Here is an 18,283-nt window from a genome sequence, read left to right on the forward strand (position 1 = left end):
AATTTGTAACAATGAAACTGATTAACACATTTTCATTTCAAAAAAATACAGAAATGTGACACGTTCTGAGTTTTCTGACAGTTTTTCTTGCTTTTTCACATTAAACACAAGTTACAAAGGAAAACAAAGACAGGCTTCTAAAAATAACATCAACGATGACCTATGAATTTCAGTGAGTTTTAATTATGGATGTTTGAACAGAGTACAAACCTACTCTGAAGATCATCTGACATACCCACAAGGAATGACTTGGCACAGGCTTATTAAGCGTGGATTTAACATCCATTGTTCACTCAAATCAATGAATGAATTTACTAATGTTCAGAGGATTCATTCTGAAAGTATTTTACTTTACGTGACTTCAATAGGGATACATTTTGCGTTTTGCACAAACAACACGACACCCATTGTAAAGCTGCAAACTTGGTTAAGGATCTCAGAATGCTGGTCTTTCTCTTTGTCGTGTCTACACCTGTCCTCTGTTGTATGGGATAAATTAGATGAAGCTGAAATCCCTTCCCCAACCCCATGCTCCAAACTCTCGGGTGAGTGTCCGATTCCCCCACCAAGACACTACCAACAGAGGATGTCAGATAAAGAGCCCAACCTCCGAATTTAAATATCTCCAGAGCAGTGGGAAGCCTAAATATATATATATATATATATATATAAAAACGGTTAACCCAGAAAACCCCATACTACTTCACTGAAATTCAGACCATGCTGAGGCTGACTAGAAGGCTCCCAAGCGATTTTAAGAGAACCAGAATTTCATCTCACAGTTTTATTAGGAAACCAAAACTTCCTGGCACAACCCCACAACATCCACCTATCTGTGGGAACTCCCTTGTTATGACTTCCATTCCCCTGTGGCAAGCGACTCTGCAAACCAGCCAAATCTCACACAAAGGTTTGCTTCTTCGTCGCTCCTCTGGAATCCCAGGGCGTAGATGAAAGCGAGGACTGGCTGCCTTGGACAGCATCCAATAAAAAAAAATCCACAGCAATATGAAAAAAAGCCAAACCCAAACAGGTAGCAAGACGCCTACCAGCAGCACAAAATTTTCTCTTCTGTGGCGAGCGGGAACCCTGGTGAGGCCACATCTGGAGTACTGTGTCCAGTTCTGGGCCCCCCAGTTCAAGAAGGACAGGGAACTGCTGGAGAGAGTCGAGCGGAGGGCTACAAAGATGATCAAGGGACTGGAGCACCTCTCTTATGAAGAAAGGCTAAGAGACCTGCATCTGTTTAGCCTGGAGAAGACTGAGAGGGGATCTTACCAATGCTTATAAATATCTAAAGAGGGGGTGTCAGGAGGATGGGGCCAGGCTCTTTTCAGTGGTGCCCGGGGACAGGACAAGGGGACACAAGCTGGAACATAGGAAATTCCATCTCAACATGAAGAAAAACTTCTTTACTTCAAGGGTGGCAGAGCACTGGAACAGGCTGCCCAGGGAGGTGGTGGAGTCTCCGTCTCTGGAGACATTCAAAACCCGCCTGGACACGTTCCTGTCCAACCTGCTCTAGGTGACCCTGCTCTGGCAGGGGGGTTGGACTAGATGATCTCCAGAGGTCCCTTCCAACCCTTACCATTCTGTGATACTTGTTTTCGACCACACAGCTCAGTGCTGGGAGGGCAGAAGAGAATATGTGGGATGATGCTGGAGAGGCGAGGGTGAAATGCCACAGGGCACCCACTTATGGGCGGGGGCCAAGTTGGGTCTCAGGGTTAAGGAACTTATCGTGGAATATGCGAGTTCGGTACCAGCACCCACCACAACCTTCCTGCGTGCCTTAGCTCCAGTCCATAAAACAATGTTTCCATGTGCCAAGGATTTATTGGAAAGATAATTTATGTTTCTAAGGAATACAGTTGCTGCACACATGAATTCCTACAGAGATATTTAGATAGTTTATTGCCAACTACTTTCATAGAACATTTTCTTGAATTAACCCCTTAGATGCCCTCCTGAGCTTATCTGCTCATTTACTGGTGCCTTGTCCCATGGCGCACAAAAATTTAAAGGCAGCTTGATTTGTTGCTATTTCATCACACATTACTACTACATCGAAAGCAGGGGCACGAACTCCTCCTTACACATTCTGACAGGTGATACTAAATAATTAGACCAATGACTTCAAAAGCAGTGCCCAGTTCTCTTAAATCAAGAAATCTTAAATCAAGTTTTCTTGAATCAAAGTGCCCAGTTCTCTTAAACCAGCCTGATTTTCAGCAAGGGACTTTCTGAAAATCAGACCCTCCGACTAAATTGTTTCAGATGGGGCCCACACAAAGCTAGCTGCGGAAAACCCTTCTGCAAAAACACGCCTGACTTCTGTGTGCACCTCCTAAATACAGCGTAAACTAACTATTGTACAAACAACACAAAATTACGGTAGTTCGAAAACCGCCTCTTCTTCCAACTTGTAGCAATTAATTCCAAAGTCAAAAATCTTCATAATACAGTTGAGAATTTTCAAAGGCACTATGATGTTGGTGATGGGTTTTAACTAATTTTCCCACAGAAGCTGATGATAAAACTCCTGCCAATTAAAACAGCGTTCATCTAATTCAATTTCCAAGTGCTCCTGACAATCACACTCATAACTCTTAGGTGAGGTAACAACCTGTTTCAATCTTTTGGAAAATGATCTTTAAAGATAAGACATTATTAAGTAATAAAAACCTGATATTTATCTTTCAATGACAATAAAGACCTATAATAAAGCACGGATATTCAACCAGAATAATATCTTACTGTGCTCAGCATGAACTGGTTTGTGACCATACACTTTATAACATACGAAACCCAAACAGTAAAGATGGAAACAGTTTGGTACACCTGTACAGTGTCTCACATGAACTCTTAGACCACACCAAAAGAAACCCATGAGTTACTTTAACACCAGCTCGTCCTCCAACCTGACATTTCCTCGCTGGCTGAGCTAGTAGAATGACCTTCCCTAAGATCCAAAAGCCTTTTCCCTGCTTCTCAATCTCCCTGTGCTACCCACTTTCCAGATGAAAGACAACTTGCAAAGGTTTAGGATCACTTTTGGTAAAATATGCTACGCAAACTTACACCATCAGTTTTAATACAGCGAAAAGCTTTCCAAACACATTAAAGGGAACATTTGGGTTTTCTTCTGGAGTCTCTTTCTAAATAAATTCCCCAGTTGAGTTACACGGGCCTTCTCAATGTCTTTTCACAATATAAACCAGGACTGGGGGAACCAATTAATAGCGGATCCTCCAGTATGTACTGCGTCCTGTCATCTATCATATCCGAGGCCATCAGCGCTGCTGGGATTTATAATCAGATCATGGTACATAACAGAGAAATGAGCAAAAATTCTTCTTAATTTAAAATGTCATTAATTCCATTATAATTATATTGACTGTCATAAAGGTCTGCCATTTTTAAAGGGTGCACAAACACTTAATTCCCTGTGACAAGCACACGCGTACCGAAATAAAGATACAGAGATAAGCTGACACTAGTTCCATGTCAGGGAAGTGAAAATATCCAAAAGGCATAGCTACACAACATTAATTAAGACTTCTTATAAATCCAGAGAGCTTCAGAAAGGCTCCAGAAGTGAAGCAGATGACGGGGCACGTCTCACTTGCTTCAAGGAGGAAGCATTTACTGAAACCCTACGCTGTCAAAGGTAGCTGCCAAAACAGCAGCAATTAATGCTTTCAGCTGCATAGGCCTGGCCTATCCAAAATAATTTTAAGGTCAAGCTTCATCCATCTTCATTTGTTTCCGATTTTGCCAGGTAACTGCGATTAACTTATCAAGTTTCAGGCTGAACTACTTTGGGGTTGGGGGAGATGAGATGGGAGGGAAAGAAAGGTTAATAATGCCAAGTCCTGTGTTTGCCTTGCGAGTCTCAATAAATAACTGCTGGTGATGCAGAACAATACTACATTTTAAAATGAACAAGAGTCAAATCCCTATAGCTGAAACAACCAAAATAAAAGTTGCTTTATCCCTTGGAAAGCACTTGTCAATATTAACGAATGTCAGACATATGCAAAAACCAGCTGAACTATGCACACACAAAAAAAGAAAAACCCTTGGCTGTACTCTTTACTTACAGAAATGCAGCAGAAGCAATATTTCCAGTTCCCCAAAAGAACAGCTGTAAGCTAGTCTGGGGGCAACCGAGGATGTCTCTCAACAAAGGACGAACGCCAGCAAAGTTCTCGTACCCAAATGCTTCAAGTCCTCTGAGCAAACCCTGGTTGCTCGCACCTGATAGACGACGGCACCAGCTGTGCAGGCTCCTTCAACAGGTACCAGGCCTGCTTTGCTACATAAAAGACTCCCAACAACAAAAGTATCGAGTGAATTCCTGAACCAGAAGGCATCAGAAAGGGCTGCAGATGTCTTCTCTGCCACCCTGCAGTGACCGGCAGGCGCCCCTGTTTCCAGGCCAGGGCTCTCAGTCGCTCAGAAAGTGCTTCTCTTGGGTATTTCCTTGCTGAACTGTTGCATAACCCTTCTGCAATAAATCCCATCTTCCAGCTCCCCGTCCTGCCCCGGTGCTTGCAGGCTTTGGGACGGCTCTACTATTCGGCTTTATGCGTTGCCAGCTCTGACTTCGGCGTTTTTAGAATAGCTATGCGCACACACACGCAGATAGCAGGTAAGCTTTGCTAATTAAAACAACGATGCTGTTAAATGTCTTTATACAATAAATACTCGGCTTCTGGAAAACTGGTTTGGTTGTGATTTTGTTGGGCTCCCCCCCGCCTTCCTCCAGTACAACTTGGAGGTTAAGATCTTGTCACAGCTCAAAACCCAATGCTAAAGCTACACTACAGCCCAAGGTCAGGCTTTGCCTATTTATACAGCATCCTTACTTTAATGCTTTAAAGTTCCTGTAGCCCATTTCTGTCTTTTTCATACAAACAATATTTGCAAAAGCAAAGTGTCTTTTGTTCACGTAGACCAAACAGAGCCTTTTTCCCGGTAATAGCCTAGAAACTAATAACTATTTTAGAGCAATTCCAGTACAATGAAATGCTGTTATTGGCTGTTTATGTAACAGTGAATTAACCCCCACCGATACCTTTCAGGAATTTATAACCATAGTGCACAAAATGTGCTTTGCGAGAGCTTGTTAATATGGTAAGTGCAAAAGCCGTCTGGATTCCGAAGACTGTCTTTCAAAGCAAACATGCTTAACCTGCAGTTTCAGGCATGGAAGAAATTACTCAATTAATTGCAGACAACAAAAACAACGGGGTTATAACTAATGTACAGTAAATGCTCTGTGGGTGTAATGCAAGCTCATTTCCCAGTAGCGTGCTCTCTTACATCCTAACACATTTCCTACCCCACTGCTGTAAAACAGTTTAAGAATGTTAAATTTACTTAGGCTTTTTTTTTTCCCCCATACGCATTTGTTTTCTGGCAATGAGTATTATTATTAACCCAGACAGGGTTTGTTCTCGTAAGAAACATGTTTACAAGATAGTCTTTTGCAGCATGGCATTTCTCATGCTTTCTTCTAGACCATACATCATCTTTTCCAAACTTGAAACCAAACATCAGGATTTATAAAGTTTTTGCCTGCACTAATGATTTCCTTGCGGCGACAAAAGAGACCACAGTGACAGGACTTGATAAATTCTCACCTGCTTCTAGGAACTCAAGCAGGCAAAGAGTAGGAAAAAGCTCAAAGCCACGAAAAGACCCCATCAGTGGCAACTGACACTAAGCAAGAGGTGGAGTAAAACACTAATAATTAAAGATAACGGAGAGAAAACTTACCAACGCAGACAGTGATGTCTTCTTCCGTCATTCCTTCCGCTCATGTTAAAGACATGTGTCAATGACTTGATCTAGGCTAGATACCAGCATAGAGCTAAGATTTAGACTTGCTGCTTGCTAACTGCTTAGAGATGTTCAGGTTGTGTCTATAGAGCACCGTTTACAATTAAAACGACAACTAACTGCGATAACAGAATATGCAGATGTAAAACCAAAAGCACCCCCTCCCAGCACATGACAGCCAGTTCTTGGCTGTCGCTAGGAATACTCATAACCCACGTCTGCCTCCCTCTTGAAGGTCCCTTCCAACCCCACCTATGGGTCTGTGGCACCCCAAAACCAACCTCCCCTCAAACTCCTGCGGTATTTTCGACTCCTGCGATATTTTTTCTCAGCCGAGCCCCCATGCAGACGCACCTAATCCTCTTTACCCCGACAGCTCCCCCACCCCCCCGCCTCCTTCCCACCCGGCCCCGCAGAGCTTTATTTTATTTAAAACGACGCCCGCACCGCTCGGGGGCTGCCGGTCGCCTCCCGTAACCGGCCACCGCCGGGTTCCCCCCACCTCCGCCTCCCCCGGGGACCCCGCCGCCGCATCACGTTGGGCGCAGCGGAGTGCCGGGTGAAGACGTAATATCTCTTTTTCTTTTTTTTTTTTCTCTCTCTCTCTCTTCCCACCCCCCCCCCCCCCCAACGGCTTACGGATGGATCCCAGGCATCCTCCCTCCCCCCCTCCCTTCCTCCCTCCCCCGCCGCCACCTTCGCCATGGCAACGGCAGCCACCGGGATGACGGGGCCGCCTCTTACGCAACGAGGCAGGCCGACGTCCGTCCCCCCCTTCCCCCCCCCCGCCACGCAAGATTCCCACCGGGAATTCGGTCGCCCCTTTTCGCTTCTCCCGACGAACAACCCCGGGAAGGCGGGTAATTGCTGGCGGAGGGGGTGGGGAAAAAAGGGGGGGTGCGGAGTTGGACGGCCCCCCTCCCCCCCCCCCATCCTTCCCCATCCTTCCCGCCCGTGCGGAGCTCGGCGGGAGGTCACAGCCCAGGTGGCAAAACCCACGCACCCAGGTGTGCCCGCCGAGAGGTGACAGAAAAGCGTGCCTCCGGCGCCGGCATGCACCATCGAAGCTAAACGGAAGCCCTCAATACAACGCCGGCCAAGGCGCTGAGGGCTTCCTTCAGGAAAACACTTAAGCATGTGCTTAAACCCATTTACTATTCAGGGCAGCCCATAAGCGTTTGCTGAAGGTTAAGCGTAACGTTCTTACGCGGGAGCCCTTAAGTCCTGTGCTGATTAAGGGCTGGGGGGGGTTCCCCCCCCCGCCTCCCCGCCCCCTTCTAAATCCGAGCCGCTGTGAACCAACAAAATGAACCGCCCTCTGTCTTCTTTCAAATCAAACAAGAGAATGCGAACAGAAAATAAGTCTTATTTTACATAAACCCCAACTTTACATTCTATCGTGTTTGGGCTTTTTTCTTCTTCTTTTTTTTTTTTTTTTTATTTTCTTTAAGAGCAACAGGCTGCGCAACACCATGCATCCCTATCAACGAGCACCTTTTGTGAGGAAGAAAGCGAGCACACGGAAAACCAATTGCTCTGCTACCCCCGAGCTCTAGAATTCCCTTGATGTGCTGTTACAAGCCAGAAAGGATCACAGGGAGCAATGCATACATACATATGCTTTATCCACTGGTCTCTTTCGAGGCAAACCTTAAAGCGCTGTAGATGGCGAACGTATTTCAGCTATTAAAGGTCGTGGATAAGACAGCTATTTATCAGTTCAAGTAAGGTCACTGTTCCATACACAGGCAGAGGGCTTTGCCTATTGCACAAATAACACGGCCTGCCCCTTAATGCCCTGAGAAACTTTTGACAAGCTAAGCATACACAACAAGCCACAAACCTTATGTGTAAATGCTACAGTTCATTAATGTTCAACAGGGAGGTACCATGTCTGCAACTGCTTGGGTTTCTGTTCCACAGCCTACTGCCCCTCCTCAGAGTTCTCCGCCACCCATTTCTTACCAAGAACCCGTATGCCCTATTGGAGGAAGAAACCTCACGAAGAAACCAGTGAGTCAGCGGTTGTGGCGCTTTCCAAAAGAGCCTGAAGGTCCAAGAAACTTCACCTCTTCGCCTTACTTGCTGTAATTTGCCTTGCTAAATCCTGAGCTAAAGGCACCATCGTGTTGCTGGAAACCTCATTGCTATAAATGGGTAAGAACAAAGAAATCAAGAAGAACCTCAGATGTCTGTCCCTAAATGACCAATTTACCTGACAGAAAATAAAGGTCTCGCCATGCTCCTATACCTTGGCATGGGAGCCAGAAAAAAGAGATGGAAGTTTGAAACCCCAATGCCACAACTGTCCTGATGTGCCCCACTCAGCTCTTGAAACAGGAAAGCAAACCTAAGTAGTACATTAATTATCTTCTTTCATTAAAAAAACCCAAACCTAACCAAAACAAAACAATCATTCATAAAAACAATTAAGAGAAGGCCATGATCATGCTGCAAAAAAATGGAAGTACATTCAGCTGCCCATGGAAAATGAAATTACCCCTGAACTGTATGAAGTGCCTCCTGGGGTGAATGCTATAGGACTTTTGTTTCATCAGAAGAACAATGCTGCAAAAAGGGGGAGAAATTAAGATGTTCAAAGTCTTTCCCACCGTTCCCACACTTAAAGACCTACGGGCACTAAAGCAACACAAGCAACATGAAGAAATGAGTAAGAAAGTAACTGCAATCATCACCGCTGTGCAGAGAAGCTTGAAAGCAAAAAAAAAAACCAAACCAAAAAAAAGACAGATCGGTATGAACAATCCTAACTTTAAATTTGTAAAACAAACCTAGAAGAAAATGTCTCCTTACATGAGATCATAGCAGGGCCCAAACGGCTTCAAGGCAAAGCGTACGTGAACCGCTCTCTCCTGTGAAGGCTCAAAGCTGGATGCTCAAGTCAACTACCACCGAGTTTTCCCCGCAGAAGCGGGACCTACAAGAGACTGTTTTCTGCGTCCACCTGATTCACAGCAAGGACCTGGCAGCATGCGATTATCGAGTGAGCTTCTCTCTCCTGTCCCAAAAAGGGGCACAAAATGAAGGACGCTAACTGTTTTCAGTCATAAGTGACTGAAGATCACAGCACCTGTATTTCCCTACACCTCCTTCTTGGAGGAGTATTTTAACAGTCTATTAAAAAATTAACTAGTAATGAAACAAAAATAGATTACAAACTGATGATCTCCATTTTCTAAAGTTGCAATCCCAATCTCTTCCACGGGAGCAAAAGTCCAAGTGACGAAATAAACCTTGAACTGTGTCCTAGCATTGCCCTACTCATCATTTTTGGAAAGAGCACCTCGTCCCAAACACCGCAGTTTAGCAACTTCATCCATATACGTGTCCCCATGCCAGATGTCAAAGAGAGGGAGCAGAAAGCCTCCAGCCAGCCAGCATCCAAGTGAGAGTGTTCCCCCGGATCAATGCCACTGACCGGAATCACACCTGTAATCGTAAGGGACGCCACCGCAGTTACTGTCACACCACCGCGACCTGATGCCAAGCAGGCGGCTGTGCTGCCAACCCAGTGGCCTCCAAAAGCGGGTCCCATGAACAGCAAGCAGCCACCCAGATATTAAGGAGAATAAAAAAGAGGGGCTATTTACCATCAACACGTTCAGAAGAACTCAGCCTGCATCATCTTGTTAGCTCTCCCAGGAGTGAGTGAGCAGGAGAGATGAGGGAGAAGAGCTCTGAACTGGAACTCGCTGGCAGAGAGAAATGGGGGGGTCATAAGGGCTACAGGCTTCTCACCTGGCAGATTCCCCAAAGGAAAAACGGGTACATTGCGTATGCGTGTTGGCTCTCTCTCTACTCTCAGCCACTTCAGCTGTTCCTGAATGCTAAACTCCATTTCAATTGAAAAAACAAGGAAAACAAAATCTCTGTATTCCTTATGTATAACATACAGCTGTCACAGGAGAGACAACACTGCAGATACAGGAAAAGAAAACTATTTAACTAAGTATTTTTTCCATTTTTATCAAAGGTAATTCTAAATAATGAATAGGGGGAGAAGAACGCTATCTAGCTTTCATCCTAAATGAGATTGAAAGGTATGTTAGAAAAAGATAGCACTTCTTTGGAACCACTTTAAATATGATAGAATAAAAATTCCTACCTGATTTGAAATAATCTTAAATAGTCTTTCCAATGGTTTTGTCCTGCTACACTATGATTTAAACCGGGTATAATGCAATTTTGAATCATATTCAAACAAGGTATCTCAACCAATTTAAACCATATTTAGACCGCAGTATTTTTACTACTAAAGAAAGCTAACAGAGGAACAACATGCTTGGAACATCTGTCGCAGTGATTGAAAGAAGTCTACGACAGGAATAGCAAACACTTATTTTCTTTTCCGAGATGCTGTCAATCTCTTGAAGCAAGGTATCAGTGAAGTAGATGGATTCTAAGGGGTAGGTACCTCACGCTGGCCCGTCTTCTCCAAAACAAAAATGATTAAAATACCCCCTTGTTGCGTAACCTTGTCTGCTTGTTTATTATTATCTGCTATCTGTATCGGGGGGAAAAACTCATTGTCAAGGCTAGTAAGCATGTTACAGTGTTATATAAAAAAAAGTCATTTGCCTAAGTCTAAAATCCTCCACCTAATGAAATTCAAATTTTAATGTGTGTCAATTATTATTTACATTTAAATAATCAACTGTATGACTCAACACAATCCCTAAGATACAGACCCCTAAGCAAGGCTGTCTGTCACACAGCGTATTCTGCAGGGACGTTTGGAGCCACAAGCATTTATGACACAGCTTTCCCGTTACTTCGTGGAAGATGACAAGAGAACAGCTGCTCACCCTGCGCTAATGCTCGTTCTCCAGGACAGGTTTCTACACTGCTTGCTCCTTAGGTGGTCACAACCAAGGTCCCCTCGTCCAGTCATCATGTCCTGCCTGCCCAGATCACACAGAGGTGTTTTCCATGGAGGGTGAAGAAGGTAGGAGTCTCCGGGGCTGTGCTTGGGCTCCCTCCGAGCGCAAAGTTAAAGGAAACCAATACGCCAAAAAGTAATCATAGAACCGCCTACGTTGGAAGGGACCTTTCAGATCATCTAGTCCAACCATCAACCTAACTCTGACAAAAACTGTCGCTAAACCACATCTCTAAGCACTATGTCTACCCGTCTTTTAAATACCTCCATGGATGCTGACTCAACCACTTCCCTGGGCAGCCTGTTCCAATGCTTAATAACCCTTTCAGTGAAGAAATTTTTCCAAACACCAGTCTAAACCTCCTCTGGTGCAACTTGAGGCCGTTTCCTCTTGTCCTATGGCCTGTTACTTGGGAGAAGAGACCGACCCCCACCTTTCTACAACCTCCTTTTGGGTAGTTGTAGAGAGTGATAAGGTCTCCCCTCAGCCTCCTTTTCTCCAGGCTAAACAACCCCAGCTCCCTCAGCCGCTCCCCATAAGACTTGTTCTCCAGGCCCCTCACCAGCTTTGTTGCCCTCCTCCGGACTCATAGGATTCATTGCAAGTTCTTGGTATATCCCTGTCATGGGTCAGTCCAACTGCAGGCAACCAGCAAACAGTACCTCTTCTCACCACCACCAGGGCTGAGGTTTCAACCGTGTTGCTGAGCGGCTGCCATACACATTGCTCTCCTGAATGAGGATCTGCTGGTGCCCTTAGGTCAGGTACATAATACATGGTAAAGAGCGGCCTGTTCTTCCACATCGCCCCTGTCTGACTGACAGCAGCAGCACACAGCTAAGGCAGGCACGTCTCTCTCTCTCCAGCTCTGGTGGAATAAGCCTTGAGGCTCAGCTGGAAGAAGCCAGGCCGGTAGGCTGCCAACATGAGAGGATGCCTTTAATAACCAACAGCAGCATTGCATGACACAAGACAATGCAGCCCGACACGGGCCGGAGGCAGCTGTGGTTGCACGGCCCTGGTGGTTCCCTTGTGCTCGGTGCTAAACTGGGTTTAGGAGAGGTGACCATCACCACTGCTGATGTCCTTGGACCAGCCTGGGGAAGAGCATCTCACCGGGTTGTGTCTCCACCATGGGGCTGCTGGCTATGGCACCAGGGTTTCCAGCCACAGCTTTTTTCCTAGCCAAAAACACAGGATGTGAAATGGTTTAGGAAATGTTGTGACAGAAGTTGAGAATGGGGACTTCAAGAAAGCTGCCAAGCAGTTTCTGACCAGTGCATATGGATGTAAAAGCTTTCTGAGAAACTTCAGTATCAAATAGCTGAGACAGAAACACGCATCAGCACTCAATAAGGACTGAAATTACTGTGAGAAGGGAATGAAATGCCACAGCCTTGAAGTCCTCTGCTGATTATCTGGAGGGGAAAAAGAAAAAAAAAAATCCAACAAGGACAGGGATACTTACGTATTCAAGTAAATAGTTTTAAAGTCCTATTCCCTTTTCATATGTAAATATTCATGCTAACATATATTGTGCTAAAAAAATTCATAAGACACTTATGTATAACATACAGACCTAAAAGCAGAATTTATCCCTCTGCATAATGTTTTCTTGTGGATACAGGGCGCTCTACTTCAAAAGGGGCTGCTACACAAAGGAAACACTGTTAACTTCCAACTCCTGTATCAAAAGTATTCAGCGTAGGACTCCAAAAAAAGTTAACAATTCAGCCGCAATCTGGATTTTGCATCGGGTTCTTCTGCAAACAATTTGGGAAAAGATGGTGGCCGTGTAACTTGCCGGGGTGACCCCAGCACCCACCTTATCGCATCCTGCTCCACCTGCGGCTCAAAGCCTTCTGTACCTTTACTAAAACCGATGGATAGAGATCCCGCCTTCCTGAGAGCGAAGACTTGATTTCCCCTCGCACCCACTGGTCCTTTCGGAGGATCTCCTTTGAGCAATCCGGGGGCACGTCAGCTCTTTGCTTCTGGCTCTTTTTACCCCTCCTTAAATTTCAACAGAGGGACTTCAGCAAAAGCCATCTATTTTAAACCCTTTGTGGAGAGACCTGGATCTACATTTCCAGAACGATAAAAAGGTAGGACGGAATCTTCTCTGTCGGTAGCAAGACAGGCAGAGCTCCTTTTTTGACTAATTATTTTAATGCTGCTGTGGTTTTGTTGTAGCATTAATTATGCAGCAGGGCACCCACAGCTTTGTATAAGCATCTTTTTGAATTATTTAAAACAAAATAAAAGGGAAACAGCAGTTACTCAGCATTTCTGCACAGCGTGCAACTCAAATTTTAGCACCGATCACAGAACACGCTAAACAACAAATAACGTAGTCACCGACGTGCAGGCCTTGAAAGACGAAGCACGGGTCAATTCTACAGCCCAGTGTCCCTTCGTAGGTGGATGCTTGCTCAAGGGTAGAAGCATCATAGGGTTACTAAGTGTACTGCCTTGCGGATTCAGGTGGTTGTTTCTTTAAAAAACAAACAAACCGAAAGCAAACAAACCCCTAACCCAGACCACAGCAGGAGCGGAAAAAAAAAAATGTTAAATTACACACGATATTTCTATTCATCTTTTGAAGCTTTGGGTTGAAATAGCACGAAGTGAAAAGACCAAAGGAGAAATAAAGCTCCCAGATTCCTGTATGATTTCGACCCAGTCCTCGGCCAATTCAGTAACAGCTGGGTCAGATATTACAAACCAATACAGCCTGTATTTGACAACACGTACTTCCAGCCAACAGAAAATTCATTTTTTTCCCCCCCCATCGTAAATAAAGGCAGGAGTCCATTAGTGAATAAGTCAGACTCAGCCTCCACCTTTCTTTTGCGCTGGGTATGGCTGGGAGGAGCCCCCATCCCTCCTGCTCCCCAATCCGTCCCAGCCCCTGGTCCTCACGCAGCTCTGTCAAACCACATCCCTGTCACGCCGACGATGGAAGCAGGTTGTGAGAGAGCTGCCTTAAAGATCATGAGGAAATCTTGAAACGAACCCGGGTGCAATCATAGCCATGTGACTCTCCGAAAGCAAGCATTTAAGGAATAGATTCATAAACAAGGGGATTGCGGCTGTCAGTAGGGGCTTAAGGTCCATAATCAGGATCAGACAACACAACGCGAACTGTGGCATTCGCCGCAGTCGTTACCACACTTCTGTCCCTTTTCCAGCGTCTTCTGATGACTCAGGAGCACAAACTGCTGACATCCCTCCTGGGAGTGCTCACGTACCCAGCAAACTCCTTTACACGCACACAAAATCAGCCATGTGGACACGGAAAGGAGTTTGAAACAACAAGTATATGTCAAAGAACTTAAAAACCAAAAAGTTCCACGCTTTAACCACCTCTCTCTTTTTTTTTTTTTTTTCCCCAAATACTCACATTAAGTGCTACACTGAATAAAAGCAGCTGAATAAACAATCTTGGGATCACTGGAAAAAATACAGTGGTGAAATTTTGTAGGATTTTAGCCCACTACAAAGACCCACAGTTTTTTTGTCCAATCTGTAAGACAAATTGTTTCAATGAGTGAGGATTTCCCCTCTTTTCAGACACGAAAAACTGGCCGGGCACGCGTGGCACATCCTAAATAACCAAAAGCATCATGGGAGTTGTTCTGCACAGACACCCACCCTGGACACTGCACAAGTAACCCTGCCATTCGAAATGTGGGATAAAAAAACCTACGGAAAAGTTTAAAGTACCACTTCTTGAAACTTACAAAATTACTGGTGTTAAAAGAAAATACACACAAACGAAACCAACTGAATTCACCTAACGCTTTACAGAAAAACCACTTAAACCGATTTTTACTTTGCACAAAGAATACGAAAAGTCACACAGAAAAGCAACTTGGGCTGCCAAGTGACAGATTTCAGCATGCACCAATGCAAGCAAGCAAATGTCTGTATTAATAATAATACTCCCTCATATATGCAAGAAAACCAGATTCATTTGGCTATCTCCTAGCCTCAATCAAGTTATAACCTTGACACCCAAACTAAACTTCAGCACATTTCTCACCAAAATCCTTTTGGCACCAGATCTAGCAACTGTGGAATAAAACATTCCAAGTTTTGTCTTTTTTTTTTTCCAGAGAAATATTTTTACAGCTTCTTTAGTCTAGTAGTTTTCCTCTAAGTGATTGTTATCCCTCCTTCTATTTCGTTATCCCATGCTAGCCTCACAACCAATTTTCCATCTTTCCCTCTCCCAGCTGAGCAGGAGTTCTGTGGAAGAGAGCTGGAGGTCACAGCGTTCAATAAGCTGGACAACAGTATCGCACTCTTGCAAAAAAGCAAACATCGTGCTGGAACAGACAGACAGCAGCGGAGGTCCATGAGGAAAGCCTTCTGCTGTACTCACCATTACCGGGAACGTCAGCAGGAGCCTTTTGGTCAAGTTTCACTGCTGCACTCCATGAAACATGTGGGCAAGTCGGAAGACGTTCAGGGAAGAGTAGGAAAAGGATGGATTACGTATCTAATCTAAACAAAAGGAAACTGAAGGGAGACAAGGTAACAATCTTCAGTTGTTCAGGAGGAGGATGCAAAGAGGAAAGGAACTTATTTTCAAATTACAAGAAGAAAGACTTTACCAAGACAGTGCAAAAAGCTTTCTGACAGAAAGAAAAGCGCTTGAATAGAATATATATGAGATATATATATACACACACATATACACATACATCATATAGATATACAGTATCTTTTTAGTAGGATGAGAACATCTATCTACATATGAAGATGGCAGTTGCCGTCAGAAATGACCAAGGCTTTGCCAACCCTGTATTAGGGTAAGTGGGTTAGATCATGTCTTGGGGACCCGGTTGAGCCCTGTGACGCTGCATGCAGGCAAAGCACCTCACCCTTTTCCCAGCACCAAGTGCCCGCTGAGGCCTATGAGAGGAGCAGTCCCTTTGTTTTACAACACAGACAGAAGAGAAGCTTTGGTCCTGCTGTCCCTGGTAAGCCTGGGCAAAGGTCAGGTACAGCCTGCCCTGAACACCAAGTCTAAGGCAGAGCGATAAACGATGACGTAGCTGTGTGGAGTACTGCAAGTCACCTGAACTGCACCAAAAAAAACCCCCAAGTCCATGCAATCAGCTACGGAGAAAATAAAAGCAGGGGTTCGCAGCTAGATGTTAAGAGGTCTGCAAATAGGAAAGGGCAAAAATCTGCTGGAACGCCACCTTTCGCTTCTATATACCGGACCGGCACATGATGCGTATTATTTGAGGACATCAGCTTCCGTGCACCCTGCTTCTCAATAAAGTACATGGCTTTTCCCTCTCCTATGTGTATTTTATCTACACAGATTACTAGCAGTTTGGGGTAAAAACTATTTTACTTACTTACACCTTCCCTTGAAAAACAGGGATCTCTCTCTGTTGATTATAAGCATGGACCACTCATCAGCTGTGCCAACAAGCAAGTTGCGTCTCCCACCTCACTGTGATTTAGCTACAACTCCAAGTTTGGGTTCAATCTAAAGAAGTCACCTTTTTTCCCCGGTTCTCCCACAACTTTCTTTTAAGTTTCCATGGTGTTGGTTTTTTTTTTTTTTTATCTGACCTTTTCCCCTTCTTCTCCTCCTCTCTCTTTTTTCCTTCCAACCTTTTCTGTTCTCCACTAGCTGCTCTTCTCCACTGCCACTCCTAATTTCTCTACACCACGTCACAGGGTGGAAGGCAGAGGAAGAAAAGCAGTGGGACAAGCACACTGAGTTCCAGTAAAATGGGGACACTCCTGGTGTCCTCCTTCTCCAGACATTTCAAAGCAAACGTCTCCAAGCTTCACTGATCCATCAGCAACAGCAGCACAGACTAATACTGAAACACCATGGGCAACATCAGGTTTTGCTCTCATATCAAGGTTGACTAAATCAAGAAATATTTCACATACAGAGGGTGGAAAAAAAGAAGAAAGCCTGAAGGACTAACTGAAGATGCAGAGAGGTACACAATTTGGGCTAGTCTTGTGGGTAACACAGAAGCACCCATGGAAAAGTTATAGACGCAGCCACCCTGTTGCAAGGATGTGAAAAAATACTGCGATTTTTATCCCAATCAACTTGTTGAACAACACAGGAGACTTCAAAAAAGTTTTGTGTTCTCCTGCCTCCGGGCTGCTGTGGGGGTTGGAGGGACCCTGACGTGACCTGGATGCCTGCAGCCTGCCTGGTTTATGCTGACCATGGCGTACAAACTGTTGTATCCTAATGGCTGGAGGCCCCTGACACACTCCTGCCTTCCACCGCACGGCTTGCAAGGAGTCCTGGGCTGAAGCAGGTTCTCCAAGCCAGGGAGATGTCGATGATCCTATTAAAACTGTTCTAAAGTTTTTTGTGAAAATGGACAGGACCGCAGTTCTGGTGAAGATCTCGGCTACCGCACATACATGTTCCTTCGGCTTTTCCTTTTACCGGCAACACAGAAAGTGGCAGTGGTTTAAGAACCAAAACTCTCCGAGAAAACAATTCAGGCAGAGCAGAACACCTCGGTAATTACGTTACTAACGTACTCTTCCCTTAGCAAACCCCTGTCCACAGCACACGCATAACTAAGTTTCAGCAACTTGTTTTGGAGTCATATCTCATGGAAAGCAAATGCTGAGTTTAACCGCAGCAGCTTTTGACAAACCATTTATCAGAACCATTCCTGGGCTGACACCCAGTTTTTTGTTGTACAGCCAGGACCAAGGGTGCTTGAACTGAAAAGTTTATTTCCTTTTGTTGTTCCATGCAGGTGCATTAGGATCGTTGTAATACTGGGCTTTGCTTGATGGAAAGTTTCTATATGTATGCGTATCCCACACAGGCACCTAAGCTCCAAACTCCAAGGAAAATAAACAGAAAGGTAAGCTGTGGTCATACTTGTATTTACACTAGCCACAGCAATCCTAATTTTCTCTGGAGCACCCAAAACCTTGTGCAAGTGCACGGCAGATAATGGCCTCTGGCTTCATGGGACATACTGGGCAAGGTAAGAACAGCTGGACTGAGCGAGGTTGGTACGGGCTGGATGCGCGAGATGTCATGCTGCGCTCACTTGGCAAGTACCTGGCAGCCATGCCTCAACTCATTTGGCAATGAGAAAGGCCATTTCTTCCTGCTCCGCGTAAAGGTTATCAGAAAAACCACAGAAAGTTCCCACAGCAGTTAAGTAACAAACATTCTTAGGGGAATAAAAAACCCCATTAATATATTTAGATACGCATACATGTACAAAGCTATTTCCTTAAACACAAAATAGAGAACATCATGGGCTGCACGCTGGCAGAAGGGTGGACGTTCTGCAATAGCTGCTCTACCAAAACCAGGCGGATAATATGGAAATTGCCTCCCGTTTCCTAAATGCAAAGTGCACAATATCAATAAACTATTGAGAAACTAATGACCACAATTAAAGGGGGGAAAAGAAAAAGAAAACAAAGGTGCAGTTCAGATCAGAAGAAGCGCTGCCCACCTAACGATTTCCACTGACATCAGCAGAACTAAGTGTATCTATGTAGGC

General features: G+C 44.8%; 1 protein-coding gene across 9 annotated transcripts in view; it reads right to left on the reverse strand.

Moving 5' to 3' along the window:
* HIVEP1 (HIVEP zinc finger 1) overlaps nt 1-18,283 on the reverse strand; it is a 134,460-nt gene that overhangs the window by 85,133 nt on the left and 31,044 nt on the right. The window contains exon 1 of one of the 9 annotated variants that reach the window (XM_074575947.1): nt 5,785-10,012. The exons of the other annotated variants lie outside the window; for them this stretch is intronic. Coding sequence (XP_074432048.1) covers nt 5,785-5,815 — 31 coding nt within the window. The 5' untranslated portion in view covers nt 5,816-10,012. Of the gene's footprint in view, nt 1-5,784; nt 10,013-18,283 lie in introns of those variants that run through there. 9 annotated transcript variants of the gene reach the window in all.

Source organism: Larus michahellis, chromosome 2 (genome assembly GCF_964199755.1).
Source record: "Larus michahellis chromosome 2, bLarMic1.1, whole genome shotgun sequence".
Classification (NCBI taxonomy): domain Eukaryota; kingdom Metazoa; phylum Chordata; class Aves; order Charadriiformes; family Laridae; genus Larus; species Larus michahellis.